The following is a 25,292-nucleotide window of genomic DNA, read 5'->3' as shown; positions in this document are numbered from 1 at the left end:
TGGCCCGTCTGGGCAACAGAGCAAGAAGAGCCCGGCACAGCCGGAGTTACCAGGCAGCAGGTACCGTGTCCCAACCACTGCTGTGGGGTCTGCCCCTCGCAGGGACCCCCCTCACCCTGTAACAGCCACACTGTGATGCAGGGTCCTGGCGAGACCCCTCCGTGAGGCCACCGGGGCCGTGCCCCCAGGCTGCAGGATCAGCGCCAACGCTGCACGCACATCGAGCCACCACGGCCAAGAGCCATAAATAGCTTGGAGCAGCCTGAGCTGCAAGTGCAGATGAGCGGAGGACATTTTGCTTTTTCTTCCTCACCATTATTTATTTTCAAGCTGGCAAAGTTGCCACAGGCTGTCCCTTTGGAAGTGGGGTGCCCAAGCCATGCTCCTACGGGCTCACAGCTCAGGACCCTCACCCCTTCCTGCAAAGCACTGGGTCTTTATCATTTAAATAAGCCAGGAGAGCATGTGACCACTGGAGAAGGGTAGAGGGCTGCACAGATAAGGCAGAACAGGCTGAAACACATAACTGCATGCTAAGGATTCAGGAAAACCAACTCCGGTGACACTGCAGCCTCTGCAGGCAGCAAGGATGGCATCTCCACACCGCCCTGCATGATGCAGCACGTGCCCTGGTGACCAGGGCACCGGGAGCCATCAGGCTCTGGCACACCTTGGTGCCTCCTGGGGGCAGCTGGCTCCACGTGCATGCAGCTGCATTTGAGGAGGCTCAGCAGGTATTCACATCAGTCCGGGACCAATTGGGTCTGGCATCTGGAGGAGAACCACGCGGTATTTAACAGTCTCTGCAATTAGCTCGTATGTCCATAATTAGCGCAGGCAGCCGTGGTGTCGCAGGGCCCCTCTGGCACTCCGCAGCTCCTCGACCGGCAGCCCCGGCAATTTGCTGACAGCGAACGCCGCTGCCTGCGAGGCACGGCGCGAAGCAGGAGACTGCTGCCCCCCTGACCCAGTGCCGAGGGGGCAACGTGTGTGGCAAGTCCTTGTGGTGCGCGGTCAAAGAGGGAAACAGGGACACCAGTGAAGGGGCTGGCAGGGGAAAAGGCCAAGGGAACACCAGAAAAAAAGTAATCCACCGGTTTTACACCGTCCACCAGGAAAACTGGTTTTGCAGGAGGAGCGAGCTATTGCTCACTGCCTCTGGGTGGCCAGCACCCAGCTGGACGGGCTCTGCCTGTGCCCAAATGGGTTTCAAATGCATTCCAAATACTTCCAAAACCCAAGCCCTCCTTTTAATGCTTACTCGAAGGAAGGTGACCCACAAAGTCTCAGGACACCCAGGACAAGTCAGGCCCATCGGTGCCTCGTCACTCACATGCCTTTTCCCCTGTCCCCGATGGGAAGCAGCAAATGCCTGATGCAGAACACCCAGCCTCCCCAGCTGGAACCACTTGGCATCTGCAAGCACAAAAAAGCCACAGCTCTTCCAAGGGAGACAAACAAATCCCAACCATAAAACCTCACAGAATCAGCTCCGGGCAACCCAGACTGCTGACCCAGGAGCTGCGGACTGGGCACCAGCACCAGCAGGGCTTTCCTGCCCCAGAACTGCCTGGGGAGGAGGTAGCATGCCACTGCTTTGGCCTAAACGCCCTTGTGGTTCTGCCAAAGAATGGACGTCTCAGCCACCAGGGACTTGCTCCTGTCCCTGCTCCCACCCCCTGCGTGCCCCTTATCCCCCGCTGTGACAGGGGACATCAGGTCTCACACAGCTCTCTGGGAAGCACCTTAAAATCCCTGAGGAACAGTGCCAGACCAGGATGAGCACTGAGGACACTGACTTGACTTACTCCTGCTTCCTAGCTTCTCAGCAGCAGCACAGCTAGATCAGCCCTGAGCGGCTGCCCGGCACCCCCTGTGCTGACCGTGGCGGTCACGGCACCAAGCAAACATCTCTGGAAGGGCTGGGTGTCTGGCTCCCAGACATGGAGTTACCCCACATTTCCCTTCCATAAGCTGAGGGCTCCCCAAATCTCTGGTATCTCCTCTCCCAAGCGTCTCCCGTTCCATCTCTTAATTTTAAGCAAACACAGGTTCCAGCTCATGCCTTTCAGGCGCGAATGGCAGCTGAGACCAAAGCAGCAGCAGGGCCAGAGGCAAGTTCCAAACAGACACGTGCAGCCAGAACTCGGAGGCCCATGCACAGCCCCACAGCACAGACCTGAGGACAATATGGTTTTTATTCATGTTTGGCAACTCAGGGGCTCCCCCACACTTGGCAAAGTATCATCCATAGAAGAGCCCCAGCTCCACCTCACCTTTCCAAAAGGACAATTTGTGCCACCTGTAAAAGATTTTGCAGCCCTTTAATCCTGCCATAGAGCAGAACAAGTCAGTAATCACCTTTTAATTGCTTTAATTACGTGATTATAAAGACGAAGAACAAGCAGTGAAGCAGGTGCTGCCAGCCTTGCCTGTGGAGCCTGGTCCCACAGACCGTCCTTCTCCAGCACCAGCCTCGTCCCCAAGGCCAGCATGAGCCAGGGCTGCGAGGTCCTGCGTGATGGAAGAAGGAACCCCCCACTGTCGAGATGCTGCCCCCATAGCCCCCAGTGCAGCTCTGCTGGGAGGAGCAGACCCCTGCCAGCAGGCACCCCGCATCACCACAAGACAGCATTTCCATGTGGAACACCATGAGGACAGAGCCAAAGGCAGAAGCTCTTCAGGACACAGGTGGTCCTGCACAGCGTGTGGATGCTCATGGCCCATCTGCCCCATGGCTCCAAAATTAGGAAGCTGTGAGGGAGCACTGCAGCAGAACAAGCACAAGGAGGCAGCAGGGGCTGCACGCTCACTGTCAGAGCATCCAACCTGAACTTCAGCAGCTGCTACCAGGCAGCTTAACACCTTTCTGCAAAACAACACAAACTGCACCAGCTCACTTCCCTGGCAGGGCAGAGGCCTGGCAGGACCGCGATGGAGCGGCAGCGCTGCCCGAGCATGGCACATGCAGGAAGCAGTCGCACGCTGCTGCCCATGGCACGGCTGGGCCCCTGGGTGCAGCAGGGCCAGGCTGTGGTTTGTCAGCTATGCAGTGGGTTTTAGTTTTGAGATAAGGTTCAATATGCTGAGGTCCTTCCACACGTGGCAAGGCTGCAGTGGGGTCTCCATCTGTACCTGGCTGGTTTGTCAGGACAGAGAAAGCTGCTCCCTCTTGCTGCCTGACCTCTGAGGATCCCCTGCGAGGAACCATCAGGGCTCGAGTCGGGGGCTCATTTCACAGTAAATGTCAAATATCTGAGAGCAGATAGGGAAATGGAGCAAACAGGTTTGGTCCCTTAGACAGTCCACTCTCCTCTCACAAAAAGGTGAGAGAAAAGGAAAAGCACTGCCACTAAAAAGCTACCGAATTTAAAAAATAAACACTGGTAGATTTACAAAGAGAGTTAATTCCAGAAAGTTTAGGCAAAACTTCAGTACATCACCTGCAGTTTCCATGCTCAAATATCCATGCTGACCCTTCAAGCCTGCCTTCAGAGCCCCTATGTAAGAAAGCTCCCAGCCTTTCCTTTCCTTCTCCAGAAGGAAAGCAGCCCTCATCCCTCAGAAGCCACATGATATTTTTTCTCCCTTAATTGCTCTGACATTCACTGGCCTCAGTTAAAACCTGGGATCAATACCTTACCCCTGTGGGACCAGCTGCTGCTGAGCCCAGGGTGAGCTCCTGCACAGCCACGCGGCAGGGCCAGGCACACGGGGCTGCCCTCAGCCGGGACCCACAGGGCACCACTGCTGCTGGAAACCCCCAAAACAGGACCGCTGCACTGCTCAGCGTCGAGCCACCCGGGGAAACGTGGTGTCCTCCGCGGATGGTAAACAACGCGGGGGCTTTGGCTTCCCCTTGCCGGGTGCCAGCCGAAGTCCAGCCAGGAAATCTGCTGGCTGTTCCTCTGCCTCGCTGGCACGAGGATGGGATGCACGCTCTGCTGCTGGCACGCGGCTCGGAGCGCGGGCGTTGAGCCGGCTGCACCCTGGGGGACGGCTGCCCCGTGCTGTGCCCCCACCTGTCCCAACATGCTGGAAATGCCCAGCACGGCCACGGGGAGCAGGGCAGTGTCCTGGCCACACGGGAGAGCCAGGGAGAGATGTGCAGAGGGGACGCGGAGTTGGCTGCGGGGCTGCATCCCTGCCCGCTCCAGCTGGAGGGGACAAATACAGCACTGCAAACACTGAGCCCAGCAGCTGGAGCTGCATGCACTGCCCCTCTCCTCTCCCCTCGAGACTCCAGGACCGACATCGGTGGAACAGGGAGAGCAGCAGGAGAGTCCCAGGAACAGATGGATTGCTTACCCCACAGCCGCTCAGTGCTGTGCCCTGCTGGCTCGGTCTGCACGCAGTTTTGCTGCACAGCTATGCTGATTATGAGTGCAAGACAAATTCCTCCCTCCGAAGACTGATGGGAGGCAATCCTGACCATAGAATTACACCAGCAAAGGAGGTTTTTGCCGTTGTAGCCTGCCTCATTCAGGGAATTTAAGCTACAACAGGAAAACACATTTTTGTTGGCAGAGCTTCCATGCTCTTAAGAGGAGTTTGCTCACACAGCTGCATTAGCAACGCATTGTACTGCAGGAAGACAGCATCTCCAGCAAGCTGTCTGCAGCCTGTGCCTGAAATTAAGCAGAAAGTACAAAGTGCACATAAGGATGAACCTTCTCGCACTGTACAGCTCAGCTGTGAAACTCGCAGCCGGGGGATGCTGCAGAGGCCTGAGGTGTCTCTGCCCTCGGGGAGGAGCAAGGAGAGCTGCCCCAGCTCTGCTCCCACCCGGCTCCAGACAGGACCCAGCTGCCAGGTCTCCGCCATGCTGACGCCGGGCAAGCCAGTGCGAGGAGCAGCAGCACAAGGCACGTGCATTGTGCTCTGCCTCCCTGTGCCTCTGCTGCGCCGTGGGCAGGGTCATGCCTCCGCCCCACGCCCTGAGGCCAATGTGACCCACTGCCGTACCCCCATGTCCCGCTCCCCCCTATCTCCCAGCGCTGAGTCCTCTCCTCCTCTGCAATACCATCGAGGTGCCACACCTCGTGTCACCAGTGAACTTTGTCAGCTCGCTCCAACTTTGTGCACCCAGGTCATCAACAAAAGTACAAATGAACCAAAACTTGAGAAACTCTGGTAATAAGCTCCTCCAGCTCAATATTCTATTTCCAAGCCCCCTTGCTCTTGACAACCATTTAACCAGGTTCTTAGCCATCACATAATCCTCTCATCGATCTCATCTTCTCCAGCTTAATGAGTAATTTCCCGGGTGGCGGCATATTGAATACTTTGCAGCAACCCAGGGAGAAGAGCTACCATTTCCTTTGTCTGGAAACTCTGTTATTGCACAGATTACTCAGGTTACTCCGACAGCAGCAGCAGAGTTGAGTCCCTTAACCCACCGGCTCCACTGCGGCCAAAGATCAGGGGCCAGCAGCCACACCGGCCGGGTCCTGCAGGCACAGAGCTGGTGGTGGGCACGAAGCCAGCGGTGGGCACGCCACCAGCCCTGCCGTAGGGCCACGTGGTCCGCCTGGGCAAGCGGCCACTCGAGCAGCACAGGGGAGCTTGGGGGGCTGATCAGAGGGGTAACAGCACTCAGGCTTTGCCCCCTGCCTGGCATCACTGCTCGGGATTGCATAACGTAACAGGCAGCGCAGGATCAGGCCCATTGGCACGCACGCCCCTCTGTAGCTGATGGTGTCTGAACATGCTGCAGGCTGATCTCCAGAAACCACCTACTTCTGCTCCGCTCAGAACAGCCCAGGCTGGTACAGTTGCTGCGTTGGAAGTGCTGCTCTTCACTGGCTTCAGTTTCCAAAACCAGCACCCCGCCTGGACGGCACACCCACGCGCCGGGGCCGCCAGCAGGAGGGTGCAGCGGCCCCCACGCAGCGCCCGCGCACTCACCTTCATGGTGGGGGGGGCGGTGAGCGGGGGGGACAGCGGCCGGTCCGGGAGGGTCACATCCGAGCTGTTCAGCAGCTCCTGTTTCCTGCAAAACAGAACAAGTGCCGGTCAGCTCTCCCTGCACCCAAAGTTTTGGGAGGCAAGTGAGCAGCGGAGGCAGGAGATAAGGAAACGCAGGGGACATTTTTGTTAAACCAAGAGGCCATAATGCTCTCTTTGAAAAATAATCTCACATCTGAGAAAAAAAGGCGACTGCACAAAAAGGTGATACAAAAGTTCTCTGAAGAGCCCCATGCCCTGCACGGGCTGAGCTCCTCACACACATCCCCACATCTCAGCACCACAGACCCCACGGACGGCGGAGCGGGTGCTCAGCTCCGCGGCGCTGGCATAAACCCGCCAGGTTCTGTGAGACTGGGGCTTGGCGAGGGCCCATTGAAGGGACTGCCACAAAAGAGCGGCACCAGGGCACAGGTGCTGCACTTTGGGGGGGTCTCACAAGGACTTGAGACACTGGGAAAGGCAGGGGAGAAGTACCTGTACCAAGATCCTGCCAAGAAATGCAACCCAAAACCCTCTTCAGCCTTGGTAAGGTGGACCCAAAGCGTTCCACTGATTATTTGATAAAAATACACTGTGCCTTTTAAAAAAAAATCACTTCCCAGGCAGACAATCAAATCGTCACACGCAGTGGTAGTGCCAGATGCTACTCTGGGAGTCAGAAAATCTGAGATTTAATTTAGTTTCCTCTCATCCCTGCCAGGTTAGTCCTGCAGAAACTGGGCCAAAATGTCCAACTGTTTATCTCACAGTAACGAGGTTTGTTCCCATGGCAGCCCGCCCCGGGATGGCAGAGCGCGGCGCGTGGGGCGATGCTGCGTGGCGCCAGGCACCAGTGCACACCAGGCCCCTCCAAAACGCGACGGGGTGCCTGCACCCAGCACCGGTACATCAGCAGAGCCTCTTGGAAAAAAAAAATGCTCAGAGACCGCTCTGCAGTAGCTGTGCTTCACTCCCGGTGAAGAGCTGGAAGGGCAGGCCCTGCCCTGCGCTCCTGGCACAGCCGTGCCAGCCGGGGCATGGACAGGGCACCCCGCACCCACAGAAGGTCCTGCTGGGGGTGAGGGCCCTGGAACAGCAGCTGCATTGCAGAAAGGGCGCTTTTACCAAATCAGAACACGCTCACAGGTCGTTTGCAGGGTGCTACCAAATTGCTCCCTGAGCAGACCTGGTTTTCTACCAGACCACTGAGGCAACAGCGAGTGCAAAGCCCTGCTGCCGCTACGCGAGCACAGAGTGGCTGTCCAGATGTGTCCCTGCTAGTGAAAGAGACTGAGCCAGAGCTTGACGAGGGCTGCTTTTTGCTCTTTCTGCCTGTATGTACAATAGCTTTTGCTAATAGACTTCTCCCAGTCTCGATGGACTTTAACTCCATCTGTTAAGACACATACATGTACACACGCACACACAAACGTGCACACAGACAAGCGTTTAGCACCCAGCCTGTGCGTGCAGGAGTGGCAGGAAGGACCACCTGCCTCCCCCTGGCCCAGCCCCGTGCCTCGGCATCGCCAGCACCCACAGCGGGCTTTGCCCCGGCCCTGCCAGCACCCGGCCCTGCCAGCTGCCCCGCGCCTCCCTGCACCTGGGTCACGGCCCACACCTTTTTGCCCCCGTCACAACATAAATTAAAAGCCTCCACTCCAAATCTCCCATGCAAAAGACAAAGAGAAGCAAAGGATGCAAGGCAGTGGGTGAAGGCCTGTCCCTTGCGAGGCGAGCCGGAGCCCTCCGCCTGCCCTCCTATGCCCAGGTGGAGAAAGGGGAGCCAAGGAGCTGGAGTTACAGTGGCTGTGAACAGAGAGAGCGAGGGCACTAACAGGACGCAGATCAATAGTTCCCATTAGTTAACAACCAAGGAACAAGAAATAATGGACTTAAATTATAGCCAGGGACACGGCGGCTGGATATCAGGGGAAATTCAGGGCTCAGGTTCGAGCCCATAGCCCCATCCCTGGAGGGGGTGGCACGGCCATGGACCATCACCACGCGAGGCAGGGCAATGCTCGGCTGTGCCGGGGCAGTACTGCAGCCCAGCCCGGCCACCAGCACACGGGTACAGGGCTAGCTGAGCCCTATGGGCCGGGGGACCAACCTCTGACACGTCTAATTAATTGCTGGTTGCAGTCCTCAGAGCTCTTCCAAGAGCACCAGGTACCAGTGGCTGTGCCCAGGCTCACCCCGCAGCCCCAGGTGGGATGCGCAGAGGCAAAGTGCCCCCCAGCAGGCTGCAGCAGAGCAGGGGCCCTCCTGCCCCTGGTGGCCGCTGCGAGATCAAGGCACAGCCCATCCCCATCTCTGCTGTGCTGCACAGCCATGTCTCTAGGCTGTTGGAGATCGTTTTAAAAAGAAAATAACATTTTCCAGATTTGCAGTGCAAGAAATGAATTGAAATGCTGTAGGACTACATAGGGGCACCAGCAGAATTTATTCTCTGACCGCCCATATTGTCCATTGAGCTCCTTCCTTGTCTCCTCTCCAAAAACCCACCATGACTCCACCGCTGAAAAAACACCCAGGATGACAGATTTTTACTATTTGCTCTTTGACTTTCTAGGGCACTACAGTACAGGCTGATCTGGAGGCAACCACTCATCTTTGCTCTCCTTCCTTTGAACCCTGTTCTCTGGCTGATTGCACCAATCTGTACAGTGGCCTCAAAGGCATAAAACGTATCAGACCTCAAAAAGATTAAAGTTACGGGGATGCATACAAATAATTTGACCTGATCTGGAATTTGTAACAGGTTGCCATAGCATCACATTTTAAGTATTATAAAATCACTCACACAACTTAACAACGTGTTCTTCTATCACATGTCGATTTCTTCTCTGGGGCCAAACTGCTGGAACTGCTATTGCACTTCCAGGGAGAGCAAAACAAACCCATTCACCAGCAGGCGCTTGTAATTAGCCTTGATGCACTGGAAATACGTTATATTAAATTGCAACCATCGTCCCATGATTCACTCTTCTGTCAGCTACAGGGTCAAGGGCCATCAGCCTAATTCCCGGGGAGATTACCCTCCGGGGATGACAAACGAACCATGAGGAAGATCAGCATGTCTTTATCTGTGCAGGGCGCACCTGCATGTCGAAGCAGCCCCCAGGAGCTCACATGAAGACTGCACCAGAGCGAGCGGGTGCTCGCCGTGGCCCTGCCACAGCTGGCTGGGGGCTGGCAAAGGGCTCAGGTCCCTGCGGAGCCCCAGCTGCAGCACGGCCGGACCTGGACGAGGGATGCTGGGCAGCACACCAGCGCCCCGCAACCACCCAGGATGCTCATCCCCCAGGGATCCCTGCAGAGCTGGAGACCACAGGGTGGCCGGGGGATGCTGGCAGCCCCCCTGCCCCTGGGTGCTGCCTCACAGCCGGGCCCCGTGCGCCCCCGAGCCCGGAGGGGCCAGGAGCCCCCCGCAGCACAGCACAGCCCGCTGCCACCTGGTTCTGCTCCAGGCCAGCATGAGAAAACATCTCCTGCCTGAAGCGCCTGCAGTCTGCAGCTGCAATTAGCAAACCGTGCAAGGATGGGGTGGGGAAGGACACAGTGATATGATTATGAGCTGAAGCCTGGGCTTGGCACGTCATGGCTGGAACAAATGGCCTCTGCAATCACTGCTGACCTGTCTCTCCTTCGCACAACGGGCACGCGCACCCCGAGGGTCGAAGGTCGGTCACGCAACACGAGGTCTTGGAGGCAGCACCCAACGGGGGGGGGGGGGCAGCGTGCGCCTCGCCCCGGCCTGGCACCCCTTGGCACTGGCATCATCACAGGGTGGACGAAAGCATCCTCCAGAGCAGCACCTCCTGGACACGGGCTCCTCTGAGCCAGGCAGGCACAAGCTGAAGGACAGCCTGGGCGCCCCACAGAGGGACAGCCTGCTGCAGGATGTGTTCCACCAGGGTGGCCCCGCGCCACTTGCTGCAGGGCGCACAGCGGGCAGGGCCTTGGCCATGCCGCTCACTGGCACCCTGCAGGGGCCGGGGCAAGCACCAGGCACAGCAGAGGCTTCCCGGAAAGCAATGCAGGCATGAGTTTAGTAATTCTATTTCTTCATTTTCCTCATTAGGCAAATTAAGAGAGAAAGCAAAAAGAAAAAAAAAAAAGAATCCTACGTACTTAGTAAATCTAATTAAGGAAATACCTTAATGCAGTTACACAGGCGCAACGGCAGGGATTCCTGACGAAGACGGGGAGATGAGCCCTGCCGCGCAGCACTGGCCCCCTCCAGCTGGGGGTGCCAAGAGGGAGCAGGTGGGGACTTTTCCCCTCGTTCTGAGTGTTTGTGTATCGGCAACTTCCTGGAGCAGTGATGACAGGTGAAGTCTCGCTGATCTTCAGAGCACTCCTTGTCACAGCCCTAAAGCACCTACAAATTCAGGTCATGAACTTTGTAAACCCTGCTGATGCTCTGAAATTATGATAAAAATGTCCCATTCAGTGCCTCGATGTGTTGTGCTACCAATAAAACAACCGCCCAGCAGTAGCCAAGCAGCCTGCGGTGCTGTGCCGTGAAGAGCTCTCTGGGAATCAAGCAGTCGGGAGGCCAGGCACAGAGCTTCACACGGCTTCTCTGCTGAGAAGAGCCCACAGCGTCTGTAAGGGGAAGAGCCCAGGAGCTCTACACCCTACATCTGTTTTGTCAGCTCCTAGTTAAAGACATCTCCACCCCACAGGGCAGCCAGGCACCCCTGCGGCGATGCTCTCCACCTCTCTGCGCCCTCCTGCAGCACCCCAAAGCACCTCGGAGCACAGGCTGACCGCTGGGCTGGAGCCCCCGGCTTGGGGCCAGGGGACGCGAGCACCCTGCAGAGGAGCAGCGGCCGAGCCAGGGCTGTGCGCACCCCGGCCCCACGCTGTGCTGGCCTCAGCATGCACGTTTCCTCTCATCTTCTCACTCTGAAGTGTAATGAAAACTTGTAAATGCATCCCGCCTTTTTGTTTTGTTCTTCTGATTTACCAGACAGGTCCTAAACTGACACAGTGCATTCGTACGAATTACCCGTGGGAAGGGGAGATGTCAACATATTATCTGACACCGCACTGTTCCGCGCTAAGTGGTGAGCTCTACCTTTTGTTATTCTGTGTAAACTAAACACTCGGAGCATCGCAGGTTACGTTTGTGCCTACGCTTAATTTTGCAGAAGAAACCTGGCCCAAGGAGACACAAATCTCTTGCAGCACACCCACTTGCAACAAGTTCAGCTGTCTAGATGCTTTATCCTTGAGAAGGACAGCAAAGATGTCCCGTAAATTAACAGCCTCTATATTTGGAACCATCGTTTTTTGTCCTTGATGGGCATCACCTTGCCAGCTGCTCCCTGTTTCATTTATTTAATATTCAGTGCCCAGTGTCTGAAGTTTTCACAGGGGCCGGGCTCCTCTATTGCCTCTCATGCCCGCCCCAGCCCAACGCTCCCGGCAGTGCAGGCGCAGGCGCAGGCAGGGCTCCTGCAGCCGGGGGGTGCCGGGCAGCCCCAGCCCCTGCCCCCTGCGCCGCACAGGAGCTGAGCCACCCGCACGGGCTGGGAACCCAGCACAGCGAACACATGAGGTGGAGCTGCAGTCCTGTACGTGAAAACTCCCCAGCATTTCAGCAGTAACTAAGGTCTGCGTTCCCACCTTAGGTTTGAGCCTCCCCTTTGTCAGGTCACAGAGGAGACACGGGGGAGCTCAGCACCCTCCAGCACAGGGCATGACCCTGCCCAAGTCCAGCTCCCAAGATGCTGGGGAGCTCCTGGCCTTGCCCGGACCTGTGGCCCTCAGTCACCTGCTCACAAGTCACCAAAAAGAAAAAAAGAAAAAAAAAAAAAAAAGCTTTTTTTTGCAACAGCTGCAAGGACAATTCACTAAGATGTCACACCTGGAAATCGTCAGCAAGAGCTTAAGTGAGGCCCTGTAGCCTGACTGAACCATGCTCCATCCGTAGCCAGTGACCTGGTAGGGGTCCCCACTGTGTCACTGCTCCCTGGGAGGGGACGGCCGCAAGCACGGCCGCTGTGGGGCTGCCTGGGCCCAGCTGCCACCCCAGGCACTCCTGCCACGTGCACACAGCTCTGCAAAGCTGCGGGTGCTCCGGGGCCTAGACCAGGTGCAGGCAGAGCCCCTGCAGTGCAACGCTTTCCCCAATAACCTGATTTACCGTGGCTGTGTCCTGGGCTAAGACTGGCCCTGACCTGAAACATTACTTTCTTTCACTGAAGTCTGAGAGTCAGCAAAGAAAAAGAACAGCATTTTCTGGTCTAGATTTCTTGCAATTAATTATGTATTTGTAAATTACCAGCCCGCATCTGCGTGCACACAGAGGCTTCCTGACTGCACAGCTCACACAAGCAGGAACCAAAGCCCTGCTAAGAGCAAGGTGACATTTAACTGCAAATGAGTTTAACTTTAATTACTCCTCTGCACCAAGAATAAATATTGTTGGGAGTGGTTCAGGGCGTCCCGCACTGGTGCGGGTGCTGCCGTTGTGCTTGTTTCAGTAGGTCACAGCACACTCCGCGCACCCGCCCGTCCTGCTCTGCGCTAAGGGAGAAGAGCGACCTCCTGCCTGCAGCTGGATGGAATCTGGATCCTTTCCAACCCACCAAGGACTTCCCAATTTGTCTCATTAGGAAAGTAACGCTTGATATGCAAATAATGGTGGAAAGAGATTTTTATTGCTTACAAATTTTGTTCTCTGATCTCACTTCCAGGAGCAGAGAGGAAGCAGTGATTTCCAGCAGCAGTTGGATAAATGAGCCAAGGGACTCGTGGACTTTTTAAGACCAGAAGGATTGTCTGATCTGATTCCTGAAAACACACAAGCCAAGGAACCTTGGGCAGCCATTTCTGAGCTGATTCAATAAGTTGTAAATTAAACAGAACAGCTCCCAGAAACCAGAGCCTCCAACCGCATGCAGAACCAGCTCCCAACAGCGGAGGGACACTGCTTCCGCCCGGGCGTCTGTGCCATGGGCGCACAGGGGACAGGAGTGCTTCTGAAGGTGGGGAGAGGCCAAAAACATGCGAGCTGCTGTCTTTGTGAACCCAAGCCCTGCTACCACCCAAAAATACGGGAATTTTAAAATTGACTTCACCAGTGCGAAGATTTCACTCCAAATGACTTCAGAGGAGGGAGTACCTACAAGTATCCCTTGCTGAACTACACAGTGAGCTGACAGCTGTGATAGCAAGCCTTTGCCTTATTTCTGGCTGCCTCTAACACCAGCAAAGGAGCGTCAGGGTGCACCCCGGCCTGAGGCTCCCAGCCCCGCCGGCTTTGCCCAGCGGGAGGGAACCACCGCGGCATCACCTCGCTGGCAGGGGAGCAGCTATGGGACCTGATCGGGTACGAGTGCCCTGAGCCGAGCCCGAGACTTCTGGAGCAGGGCTGGTGTCAGGAGCAGCCCCATGCCCAGCGGGAGCTGCAGCCCCGCGCGCACCAGCTGTTGGTGCACACTGCTGCTCATTCGCTTCAGCTCGAGCGAGCAGGGCAGGCGTGGAGAGATTGATTGCCTGGGAAGGCTTGCGGAGGGAACAAGGTAAGCATCACCCTGCTCCTGCAAGGGGAGCTCGCTGAAGTCAATTTGTTGTGCTGCACTTTGCTGGGTTGCTAATAAGAAAGGGACATGGACCACCAGGGACTCTGCAGCTGCCACTGATCCTGCCAGACTTGCATATGGCTCATGTAAAGCAAAATTCAATTGCAAACACAGAACAAAGACTGAATGTAGGAGGAAAAAAAGAAAATAAGAGCAGGTGGAGGAACAGAGTCCCTTTTGACTATACCGCTAACAGTCCCTTCCTTTTCCCTCAGATTATGTCACTTTGATGGTCCTGGCAGCTTGCATAAGATGAAGCAGTCACCGTAAAGCACTGCCTGAATTCTCACAATCGCTCCCATGAAGGCTCCTCAGTCCACAGCAGACAGGAAAAAAAATTCCTCAGGGTCTCATTCTCCCCTTAAGATATCTATATGACTCTCACTGTCCTGAATAAACCCCACAGCAAGAACTACACTGGGAGGGTTTCTGCTCAACATGATGGTGGGGAAAGAAAAAAATCAGGCTCCCACATTACAGGCCAAATTCTGTGAGAGTTCGGAGCCAGAATTTTTCTCAGCCTTCAAGTGTCATGCTGAGCTCATTCACAGAAATCTGGTACCTGGTGGAAAGGAGTCTCTTTGGGAAAAGCCTTCTCTGTATGACTGGTAAAGCACTATCTCCTTTTCCTGCCATATTTTGAAGTGAATGCAGGAATCACCAATGAGTTCCAGCAGAGACAGCCTTCAGAGGAGCAGTTCAGGACCCGGGTCCCTCCAGACCCCCACTTGGGGACATCCCTGCTACAGGATGCTCAGGGGCTGGCATTGCCTCTTCCTGCAGATAGCACAGCAAACACCCCTCAATCCCTCACCACTGTGGAGGCGATGGGTTTGCTCCTCTTGCAAACAGCCCCGCTCCAGCCAGCAGGGCCCTCCTGCCTGCCGGGGGCCAGAGAGCTGGGGCTGGGCCATGCTGGGGTGGGCACTGCTTGCCTCGCAGGGCGCCCATGCCCCGCGCACCCGGTGCATGGCACAGCCTGCTGGAGGGCTCGGACCTCTCCTGCACAGGCATGGAAAAGCAGGAGAAGGGGCTCCAGAGCGCGGCAGCCCTGCAGCCCTGCTCCATGGCCAGGGCCTTCCACTGGTGACAGGCCAGTGCTCGGGAGGGCATGGGGACCCCGAGCCCACCAGCCCCTCCAGGACAGACAGCGAAGGCCTTTGGCCAACTGAGCCCAAACCCAAGAGGTGACCGTGGGAATGGGAAGCCAGCACCCGAAGGGGGCGGTTGGGCTGCTCACAGGGTTCAAATCCCATGATCCTGGCCCAAACTGACTCCGACACCCCTGACACAGCCAGCGCAGATGCCCACAGGACTCAGCTGAGCTCAGCAGAGCCCCTGTAAGCACACTTTTCAAACCACCCCACTACAGCATGTGGCTTCACCGCCGCCTCGCAGGGCAGCGAGGGGCCCCCACCAGGGGCAGGGACGGAGGGACGGGAGGGGGAGGATGGGGACTACACCTGCTCCATGGCTCAGTTCTGGCGAGCACCCTCCTGGGCTGTTCATTCACCACCAAAACCAGTGGGTTGTTTATTTCCATCCATTCAGCTTTGATGGTCTTCCTAAGGCCCCAGCAATGGAGAAGAAAACATCCTTGAACAGCAGCAACCACACAAGCTACGCAGAAAGCCCACCTGCAAAAGCATCATTGAAATCCTGCTCTCAGTGCACCTGTTGTCCGAGGCAAAGCAACTACAGCAGCAGCACCAGAAAATGGGCCCCTGTGACCCAAAACTTATGGGTGAGACAGGGAACAACCAGGGCTTCTTGTTATGGGCTGTGTAGTTTACAATGAAGACCCCAAATAATCAATTCTTCGTTCATATGATTTTGTTACAAAATCACAACTTGAAAAAAATAAACAAAGAGAAGGAAGCCATCAACCTGCAGCAGTGCCCATGTTGTCTCCATCCCAAATCAGAAGTATGTATGCCACTGAGATTTGGATGCATATTTCTTACTATTTTTAACAACAAAGTTGCCAGAGCAGCACAGTCCTGGAGGAGAGAGAAGTCCCTGACTGAGAACGCACAGAATCAATCAGAGCACGGTAAACCTTTGAAGCAAAGAGCCACTCACACTAATAGGTGGGGGGAGAAAGCAGGAGCCATGCAGAGCAGATGCCAGCTAACACAATATTGCAAACAGGCTATTTCCTCCAAACACAAAGTTGAACATAAAGTACAATCCGCGGCTTAGTCAATGAAAGATGAAACCATTTGTCAGCTGTTCCTCAGCAAAGAGACAAAGCTGTTAAGCTGAGTTAAAGCAGTTCTGTGAACACCACGATCTCCGAAAGAAACGGTCTTCCTCGGTCTGTGCCGCCACAGGAACGGGTGGTCAGGGTTAAGCGGCGCGGTGGCGGCAGGAGCACAAGCCGTGCGCTCGTCTCTGCGCCCGGAGCGGCTCGAGAAGCGCCGCGAGCAGGCTGCGGTCACCCTGTGCCCGCCGGCCGGCTTCGGGGGAACCCTGCGGGCGCACCCCCCGGATCTGTCCCAGGAACGGCAACGCGAAGGGCACAGCCGACGCCCGCCCCGGCTCGCCCGCAGCCCTCTCCCCAGCGCCGGCACCTCGGCAGCGAGCGGCGAGGGCAGGGCGCGCTCCTCAGCCCCTCCGCGGAGAGCGGGAGGCACCGAGCCCGGGCTCTACCTTTTCTCCTTGTTCTGCCTCCTGGACTTGTGCAGCAGCCCGATGAGCACCACGGCCGCCCGGATCCCGGCCCGCCTGGAGTGCATCCTGCCGGCCGCCCGGGACATCGCCGCCCGCCGCCCGGCTCCCGGCCCCGCCGCGGCACCTGCGGGACGGCGGCGCGCCCGCGCCCGTGCCCGCGCCTCCCCGTGCCCGCGCCTCCCCGCGCGCTCCCCGCCCGCCGCGCCGCCCCCAGCGTCGGGCACGGCTGCGGGCGGCGGGTGCCGGCGGCCGCTGCCCGCTTTTCTCCTTTTTCCCCCTTTCCCCCTTTTTCCCCCTTTCCCCCTTTCCCCTTTTTCCCCCGGCCTGCCCGAGGCCACAGGCACGGGACGAGCGCCCAAGGCAGCGGGGCGGGGACGCGCCGGGGGCGGCCCGGAGATGCCCCGAGGGACGGCGCTCGCTCGGCAGAGCGGCGCTCGGGGACCGCTGCCATCGGGGCTCGGGAACACGCGGCGAGCGGGGAGCTGTTTTCCGGGGGCTGAGCTCTAATGTCACAACTAGGCTGGATTATGCTGCTGCTGAGGTTTTGCTGAAAACAGCCCGTGTGGTCACCTGTACCGCGGGTTCCTCAGAATTTAGGGGGATGGAGTTATGTTACGGCCCCTTCAAAATCTGAATTGTGCGAAGGATTTTTTTCCTGCCTTACAAACTTTTCCTTCTGCCTTTTGCAGACATTATGTAGCCTTTCCCATATGGGACAGCTTCAGGCTGGTCCAAGCCAGGCTCCAGCCGTGCTCGTGCCAGGGATGATGGTCCCTCTGCTGCAGAGCTGCTCAGAGCCAGGGCTGGGAGCAGTGCGACAGAGCCAGAGCCCTCCAGCCTGTCTCTTATGTGGGGGAGCCGGCACACCACTTCTTCCAGGCAATACACATATATTTTTTTATTAAGTAAACTGTCGATGATCTACTTCACAAGCTCAGCACCTTTCCCTGGAAGTCTCTGTCACCATGGTGATGAAGCAGCTGGGTCTCTCTGCCCTCCTCCCCTTCACCTCCCGCCTCACCTTCCTCCTCACTAGTGGGATTTTCATGGGAATTAGATGCAGGACCAGATACAGCACTCTGAACGTGTTCCTTCTCAGAGGGATGAAAATGCAGTCCATGCTTTAGGCATATAGGGTATGAGAACACAGACACAAAACTCTAGTCCTCCACAGGACTGAAATATCAGCATCTGCCCAAAACCCACCGGTGCTCTGCATCTCTGCAGCCAGCCTCAGAGAAGTCATAATAATCCCATTGCACATGTGGCCAAGCCCATGAAATCGTTCCTCTGGGTCTGTTCCTCAGCCTGGCCTTAAAGCAGGGAGAGCACAAATCTCCTGGTACCAGGGAGACCCGGACCCCTGGAGAGGAGTTCAGCAAATTGTCCCCAGCACAGGTCAGCACTTCTGCAGGGACCCTGCCACGGGCAGGCACAGCGTCCGATGGCCACCTCGACCAGGACACGGAGCACGAGCTGCCTGCAAACCCTCTCGGATGGGCAGTCAATTATTAACAGCACGTGGGGCTCTCCTGGAAGAGCCCCTGACAAATGTGTTTGCTCAGGAGCAAACAGCTCGCAAAGGCCATGGAGCACATCTGCCACTCTCGCTGCCTCCTCCTGCCTGCCACCTCCCTACCGCTGTGCTCGAGGTGATCAATACCACCTTAGCTCTGGCCTTTTCTATCTAAATGTTTCTGCACAATCTCTAATCAGATGCGTTCTTTAAATTCAACAAAAATCCCCAACATCTTCATAGCCATTTCTTTATGCATTCCACTCTAAGGCAGATAAAAAGTACGTGGAACAATATTTCTGTCAGTATGCCACATCAGTTCAACCCCAGAACAACCTGACTGCAGTACAGTCATGGCCACCCCATCTGTATTCACCTACACAGCACATAGCTCTGCAAAGCATTGAGATCTAAACTTATAGCTAAGATTAATATTTGAATATTTTAACAGATCTTGGGTGGGTCCCTGGGAAGTCTGGGGCAGCAGAATGGCCTCTCCTGCAGCAGCTGGAGAGGCAGTGATTTCAACAGGTGTAGAGTTGTCCACTTTCCCAAAATGAAAAATCCAACCAGTTCTCAAAGCACCCCGGAACGTGCGCCTCCTTGGGACAGCATCAGATGATGCCAAACCACGTGCAGTGGGTGAGAGGATGTGCATGGATAGGAGGAAAAAGGTACATTAAACCAGGATGCTACCTTCATTCTCACTGAAAGAGCACTTAACTCACACTGTGAAGCCTTTTAATAAAGTTTTTGTTGGACCAACAAATCCCTTTGTTCTTACAGAAGATATCTGTCTGCTTCCTTTCAAGCAGAATCATCAGTCTGACAAGTTTCTGAGACATAGTAAAAAAAAAAAAAAGAAAAAGAAAGAAAAGAAAATAGAACCCATTTCCCGTGCCAAATTATATCAATTCTGCCGCACCTCATTAGCTTTCATTTAATGGAGGGGGAGGGGTTTTAATTTTAAACCTTTTACCTCTCGCATTAAACAAGCAGCTTCAAATTTCATTGAGTCTCTCTCTGTCTCTGGAGACATCTTCCACCGTCTCTCTTCCTCATTTCCAGACAAGTTAAGTATTAATCTTCTCTTGTTTTATGCTGAAGTGGCTTTGTATTGATTTTTAAAGATGTTCAATTCTCTCATATTTGGAAATAGAGAATCACTTTAAGTAGACACACTTAGCCATATTTTCTTCTCCACCCAAATACTGCAAACGAGTCTTTGTTGTAATCAATTTCTTCTGGACTTTGTTTGCATCTGATCTGTAATTTATAGGAAAAGGGCAGGATAATTAATGGCAAGGGGCTAGACGGGGCTGCCTGGGGCAAAGGCTCGGGCAGGGAGGCAGCAGCTCACACCACAGCTTTGGATGTGCCGGGGACTTGCGCTCCCTTGCGCAGCAGCAGCTGGGATGGAGACCCTGGAGCCCCCCTTGCTGCCCTGCTACCCCAGGCAAAACAAGCTGCCAGTTAAAAGGTTAAAAAAGGTTAAACATTTTATTTCTAACTGGTTCTACCCTAAGAGCAGCAAAGGACCGGATCAGGAAGCAGCAGGTGCCACAAAGCCCCTTCCCGTGCCCGCAGCACAGAGCACAGCTCCAGCCAGGCCAGCCCCCGCACCAGGAGGCGAAGGCACCCCCAGCCAGCAGATTTATCTCCAAGAACAGCTTCTTTTACAAGGCTGAGTGAGCAAATGCCACAGTAAGCATCTTTAGGATGTGTCCTTGTGACCACAGCCAGGGGCAAAATATTAGCAAGGAAAAAGCAGCAGCACAGGCTCCTGACAGGAGCCAGGCAGCAAGTGAGCTGGACACAGCCCCTGGGCTCCGATTCACCTCCAGCTCCATTCCCCAAAAGGACTTCAAGTCATCCCCCCGGGCAGTGCACAGCACTTCACCTGCACAGTGCCTGGGATGCGCGTCCTTGGTAGTGATGGCCAGGGAAGTGAGACTGATGCACTCTCAGTGCTGCTCAGCCACGTGGATGATGCAGGTAAATGGGGACCAGGGAACTTCTCCCAAGAACATCGCTTGTCCCTGTGGTGGCTGCGAAGCTGCCCTATATGTCTTATATTCTGCTGTCTGATAAAAGGCTTCAGGACAGATTAGGGCAGGATAGCAGGGAAGCCTTCCTTCCCTAGTGCCTGCTGTTCTCACCCATCACCCCCGGCAGGTTGTCCTTGCAAAGAAATGGCACATCATGCACCCAGAGAACGGTTTCTGCTTGGCAAATGGGGGAGCAGCGGCAGGACCAGCATGGTGAGCCACGAGCACGGTGAGCTGCATGGCACGGGAGCCCCGGGGCACCCTGACCTGGGAGCAGAGCCAAGTCTCCTGCTGCCTCCAAAGCAGGAGCGTAGGCTCCTGCAGAGTACGGATGTGCTGTGTGTCCTCAGTTCATCCTTTACTCTTTTTAAGAGAGGATCCTATCAAACTGCCCTGATGGTGCTTCGGCCAGAGCTGCAGCAAGGGGCAAGTGCTCTGCCTGCATCCCGGTGAGATGCAGAAGCACTGCCTGCAGCTGGGGGCTCTATGGGGCTGGAGTGACTCTGGACACCTCTGTTTTATGTGCTGATGCAAAGACAGCATCACCCCCCTGAGGGTTTGGGACACCCAATCAGGGCCAGCACCCAGAGAATACCCTCCAGCTGGTGTCTACACTACAACGAACAGACATCTTATAAAATGGGATGCTGCAGCTTGAGAGGCTTAGACTGGAAATTAGGAAAAGTGAGGAGGTTGCTTCAGCCCTGGAGCAGTCCTCAGGGAGGCTGCCAGCTCCCACCCACGGAGCTCCCCGGCCTCGGGTGGATGGAGCCGTGGCCGAGCCGACCTGGTGCTGGAGCTTGGAGCAGGGAGCTCGGGGATGCCTCCCAGCCCCAGCCGGCCGTTCTGGGCTCCCCTGAGCCTTTGTCCTTCCTGTAAGCATTCAATGCTACCTCGACAGCGACTAAATAACCTTTGAGTTAAGCAGCTGCCACTGTTTTATGAAGAAATAAATCTCTCTCTAAAATTGCCCTGACGTTTTTGCTTCAGAGAAAACAGTTTTGCAGCTAACTACAAAACTGAATCCCAAGGGGCTGGAGAGAACTCATTTCAGGTTGGAACAATTATACGCCGTGATTAATAAATCACCTGGGTGGCCAGATCATTTATGCAACGCTTGGCATTTTATTCTGGACACTTTGCTAAGAAAGAAGAATCTGAAAATACCAGACTGTGACAAGATCAAGCCTTCATTCCCAATATTACAGAACGTCCCCCTGAATAAATTATATGATTAATATTATTGAAAAGCTGTACATTTACGGAATAGCTTTGGCTTTTGTGTTAATTCTTCAGTGAGATTGAATAGCCCAGGCTGCCCAGAGCCTCCTATCGACCTCCCGCAGCTGCTGATGAGCGCATTTGCAGTGGGGAACGCCGGCCAGAGCCCCAGCACCCGCGGCCTGAGCAGCCCAGCCCCGGTGACTCAGGGCTTCTGCAGGCAGGCCCGCGGCCAGGCGCTGCCCCGCCAGGCGACGCAGGATGCGGCCCGCGAGCCCTCTGCACCTCCCCTGGTGAGGGATTTACGGCCGCCTCGCTCACGAGAGGCAGCGCCATAAATACACGAGATGTGCCAAGCAGTGGTGGTGCCGCAGGAGGGCTGGGGGTCCCGGGCCCGAGCCTCCCCAGCACCCGCTGAGCCCCCAGCTGGGTGCTCGCCCCTGCCCATCGCGGGGAGCTGAGCGGGGGGTTGGAGAGCCAGGGAGGGGAGCGGTGCAGCAGCAGATGCCTGAGATCCTCACTGCCACACAGCTGCTACCCCTCAGCAAACAAGGCGGCTTCATTTTACATCACGGTGTCAGAGCCTTCCCTTCCTCAAATGCAAAGCACAGCCTCTGCAAGCAAAGCCCTCAGCATCCCGGCCAGACCCTGCAAACACCCCCCTGCCCAGAACCCCCCGGCCAGCCCTGCCCCGCACTCCCGGCTGAGCTGCCCCGGAGCACGGCCACACAGCCAGGGTGCAGGACAGGGACCATGCACTGCCCCTGCCCTGCCCGCACCTCCAGCACCACGGAGCAGAGGGACAAAAGGAGAGCACCAGCAGCGCAGACCGAAAGACAGGAATAGTAATCAATCTTCTGCAAAAGGGGCAGTCACATTCCTATTTTCCTGGCATAAGAAGAAAAGATTTTGGAGCTTGCAAACTAGGGGGAAGGCGATTATAGCATTTCAAAATGTGCTGCAGAAAGAGGATAAGAGTGCATCCACGTTTAAGAGAAGTATCATGAGAAACAGAGCTTTAGATTATGTTACATCCAGCCCTAAGTAATCTGATTAGAGATTTATTTTATGGCTTCAGTTAGAAAGACATAGGGAAAATACCAAGAAAACAGGAGGCAGATATATATATTTTTCCCTTCAGATGAAGCATCCCTATGCATCCGGAGCTGACAAATCCCCAGAGCAACCATTCACGCACTGACATATGCATCGAGAGCAGTAAAAGGTGACTTTGGGAAAGCTTAATTACTTTTCAAATTACAGCTGGATACAGAAAACCCACCAATTAGACAAGAAAACTTCCAACCTGTTTTTGTTCTGGGTATAGTCCCTGCCATTCTGATGCTCAATACCCTCTTCAAAAACCAGACACGCATTGTTACACGAGGATCAAGGTCATCGAAGATCAAGACTTTTGCTGCAGCAGTCTTAGGCTGGCTGGAGTGTTTCACATAGACCCCGCGGCTGTAAATGCACAGCCCCAGGATCTGCAAAGCAGCCCACGGGACTGGGGCAGCCGGACGGCATTGCATGGGGCACCGCGCGGCTTTTACCGCGATTTTCCACCACTGGGGAAAAGATCTGCCCCAGTCCCTGGAGCAGGCGCAGGTGAGGCGTGGCCCAGATGAAGGCAAGGAGCTCCCCTTTGGCTCGTGCCAGCTGATGGAGCCCAACGCCATGGTGCAGCCTGCACGCGAGTGTGACCAGCACCCACCCAGCCCCTCAGGGGGTCCTGGGCACCCGCCGCTCACAGCAGCCTGCACCGGAGACCGAGGCAGTGCCATCTGGGAGTCACTGCTGAGCTCTGGGCCTGCGGACGGCTCGGGGCGAGGCCTGCACCACCACCACACACCAGCCAGGTCGGTGTGCACCAGGCACATCAAAACGCTGCCAAGTCTGCACAGCTCCTCGGCTCCCGGGGGAAGGCCGCTGTGCCCAACACCCAGCTGAGAGCCCTCTCCGAATGGACAGATTTAATAAAAGCAGAAAACACAATTCAGTTTTTTTCTTGACACAAGGTCACCTGGTTAAAAGCAAGCAAACAAAGCTGTGAGGGAGGGACCGCAGCCTCCGCGCCCTCCACTGCCTGCCGGTGAAGGCAGCCCAGGTGAAGACAAGGTGGCCCCAGCATTTCAGCACGTGTGGTGCAAGCGAGCGTTTGCCCAGCTCAGAGCAGGGGACAGCCCGTGGCACCGGCAGCAGCCTGGGCCCGAGGGGCTGAGATGCCACCCGGCCCCCCTGTTCCACGGCTCCTGCACCGGGGCACCAGAGTGACGGGGAAACCAAACGCATCCGCCTGGCTGCAGCGGGAGCCGCGGGCAGCCCCCCCCGTTACACGCGCACACGCGTTGACCTTTTGCCTGACTTCAGCCGAGCGGGACCCACGGTGTTTCATCTCCCCAGCGCAATTATCAGCCTTCCCAGGAAATAAACAGGGAAAGCAATCAAAGCTGCAATGAAAGAACAAAAATTCATTACAAACGAATGACCTCTCATCTTGCAGGGAAGCCAAAGCCCATTCAGATATCGGTACCCATTAAAAATAGAACAGGACTCGCATGAGCACAGCGGCGGTGTTTGAAGATCAACAGAACTTCAGATAAGCTGTGCGTAAGTGCTAGGAAGCAGACAGGAGGCTAGATGGGCAGATAGCGACGCTGGTGCACACGGGCACCCGTTTGGCGGTTGCAGAGGCTTGGAGAGAAGAGACCTCAGTGGGAAAAGCAATTGCAAAAGACCTAAAACCAACGTGGGGATTAGAAGGACCCAGAGCTGGCATCGCTTTGCCCACACACCTCTGCACGCAAGCCACAGTTTCTCTAGATGTGGTGTACTTCTTTCACTGCATCTCATGAGACTCCTCTCTGTATTTGCAGGGCAAACAGGTGAGATGAGTGGTTGGTAGCACTGAAAGCACCTTCCTAACACCTCAGATCAGGCATCAGTTAAATAAATATAACAACAACAACAATAATAATAAAGAGCCATAGCAATAGCCAGCCCGCAGAGGACTGCAACACCTGCATTTCCCTACCCTGGCCATCCGCGCAGACTGGCTGGGCCCCAGCAGTGTCTGCCTGTCCCACAGCTGTGCAGCAGCCGGCCCGCGGAGGTGAGCTGAGCACCGCAGAGGAGGGTGCTGCTCCCGGCCGGGCACAGTGTGTTCCCATGCTGGCAGACACCCGAACTCACGCACAGACCCTTTGTGCCCTGCGGAGCAGAGTCAAGAAGCAATTTAAGCTTCAGCAAAGGACAGGAAATGGCACTTGATTAACCACAGGGGTGCAAATTGGTCCTTTCTGGGAACCCAGACGTTCAGCCCTCCTGGAAGTGCTGCTTTGTCTTTGTTTCTGCTCCACACAGAGAGCCAGGCAAGTCACTCGTTGGTGCTTTACTCAAGGCAATTAGCTGTCTTCTACTGCTTGCAAACAGACCCCAGCTCTTGCAAATCATGTAGCCATTTCCATGTGACCAGAGCAGGCACAGAGGAGCGGCAGCTGACAGCAGTGTCAGCAGCATCTCTGCCCTGTCCCATCCCTGCTCACGCCTGTACAACCCCCAGCGCATCACGAGGAAGCGGATAATCGCTGCAGTGCGCAGAAGATTAGCAGCACCGAGCCACCGCTGCTACACTGCGCTATTAATCTGACTTTAAAATGCACCTGAAATGGGCTGTCATCTGCTGGAGCACTCAAACTGAGATAATCAGAACTCCTGGAACATGGGCTTGTATGCCAGGATGAGGTCCGACTGCCAGCACCGGGCAGGCTGGAAGGGGGATCAGCAGTTACGAAACCCAGCTGGATGCTTTCCCACAGGGGTGATCCCATGAGCTCTGTATGGTGGCTGCATATCACAAAGGCATGCAAAATACAAACTGAGATATATCTGTGTTAGCACAGCGATAAAAAATGAATTTGTCTTATCACCTTGGAATAAACTTTGAGCACAAAGGACAGGAAGTGGATTTCACAGCGTGTGGCTATCCATGCCCAAGTAACACAACCCGTACCAGAGCCAGCAGGAGGTCGACTCGGTGGCTATTTGCCCAAGCACCGAGGTCGGTTCTGCGCCTGCTGCTCCAGTGCCAGCCACAACATGCCACCTCCTGCTGTGCCACCCGCCAGCACCACGCTGCCAGGACACGTGCCAGGCCACGAGCAAATGCACCTCACTCGGTGCCGTGCTCTGATCGCCCCGCTCGGACGCAGCTGCTGGCCACAGCAGCCAGTGGGGCCAGGGAGGCACCCGAGAAGCGAAAGCCGAGCGAGAAGGGCGATGGCT

At 55.8% G+C, this 25,292-nt stretch overlaps 1 protein-coding gene across 1 annotated transcript in view; it reads right to left on the bottom strand.

Moving 5' to 3' along the window:
• Positions 1 to 25,292, bottom strand: part of RAP1GAP2 (RAP1 GTPase activating protein 2) — a 74,868-nt gene that overhangs the window by 17,594 nt on the left and 31,982 nt on the right. The window contains exon 4 of the mRNA XM_050714823.1: positions 5,908 to 5,992. Within this exon, the coding sequence (XP_050570780.1) occupies positions 5,908 to 5,992 (85 nt within the window). The remainder of the gene's footprint in view (positions 1 to 5,907; positions 5,993 to 25,292) is intronic.

This window comes from Cygnus atratus, chromosome 20 (genome assembly GCF_013377495.2).
Source record: "Cygnus atratus isolate AKBS03 ecotype Queensland, Australia chromosome 20, CAtr_DNAZoo_HiC_assembly, whole genome shotgun sequence".
Taxonomy (NCBI): domain Eukaryota; kingdom Metazoa; phylum Chordata; class Aves; order Anseriformes; family Anatidae; genus Cygnus; species Cygnus atratus.
The sequence above is the reverse complement of the archived record's forward strand: the minus strand, read 5'-3'. Positions and strand labels throughout refer to the sequence as shown.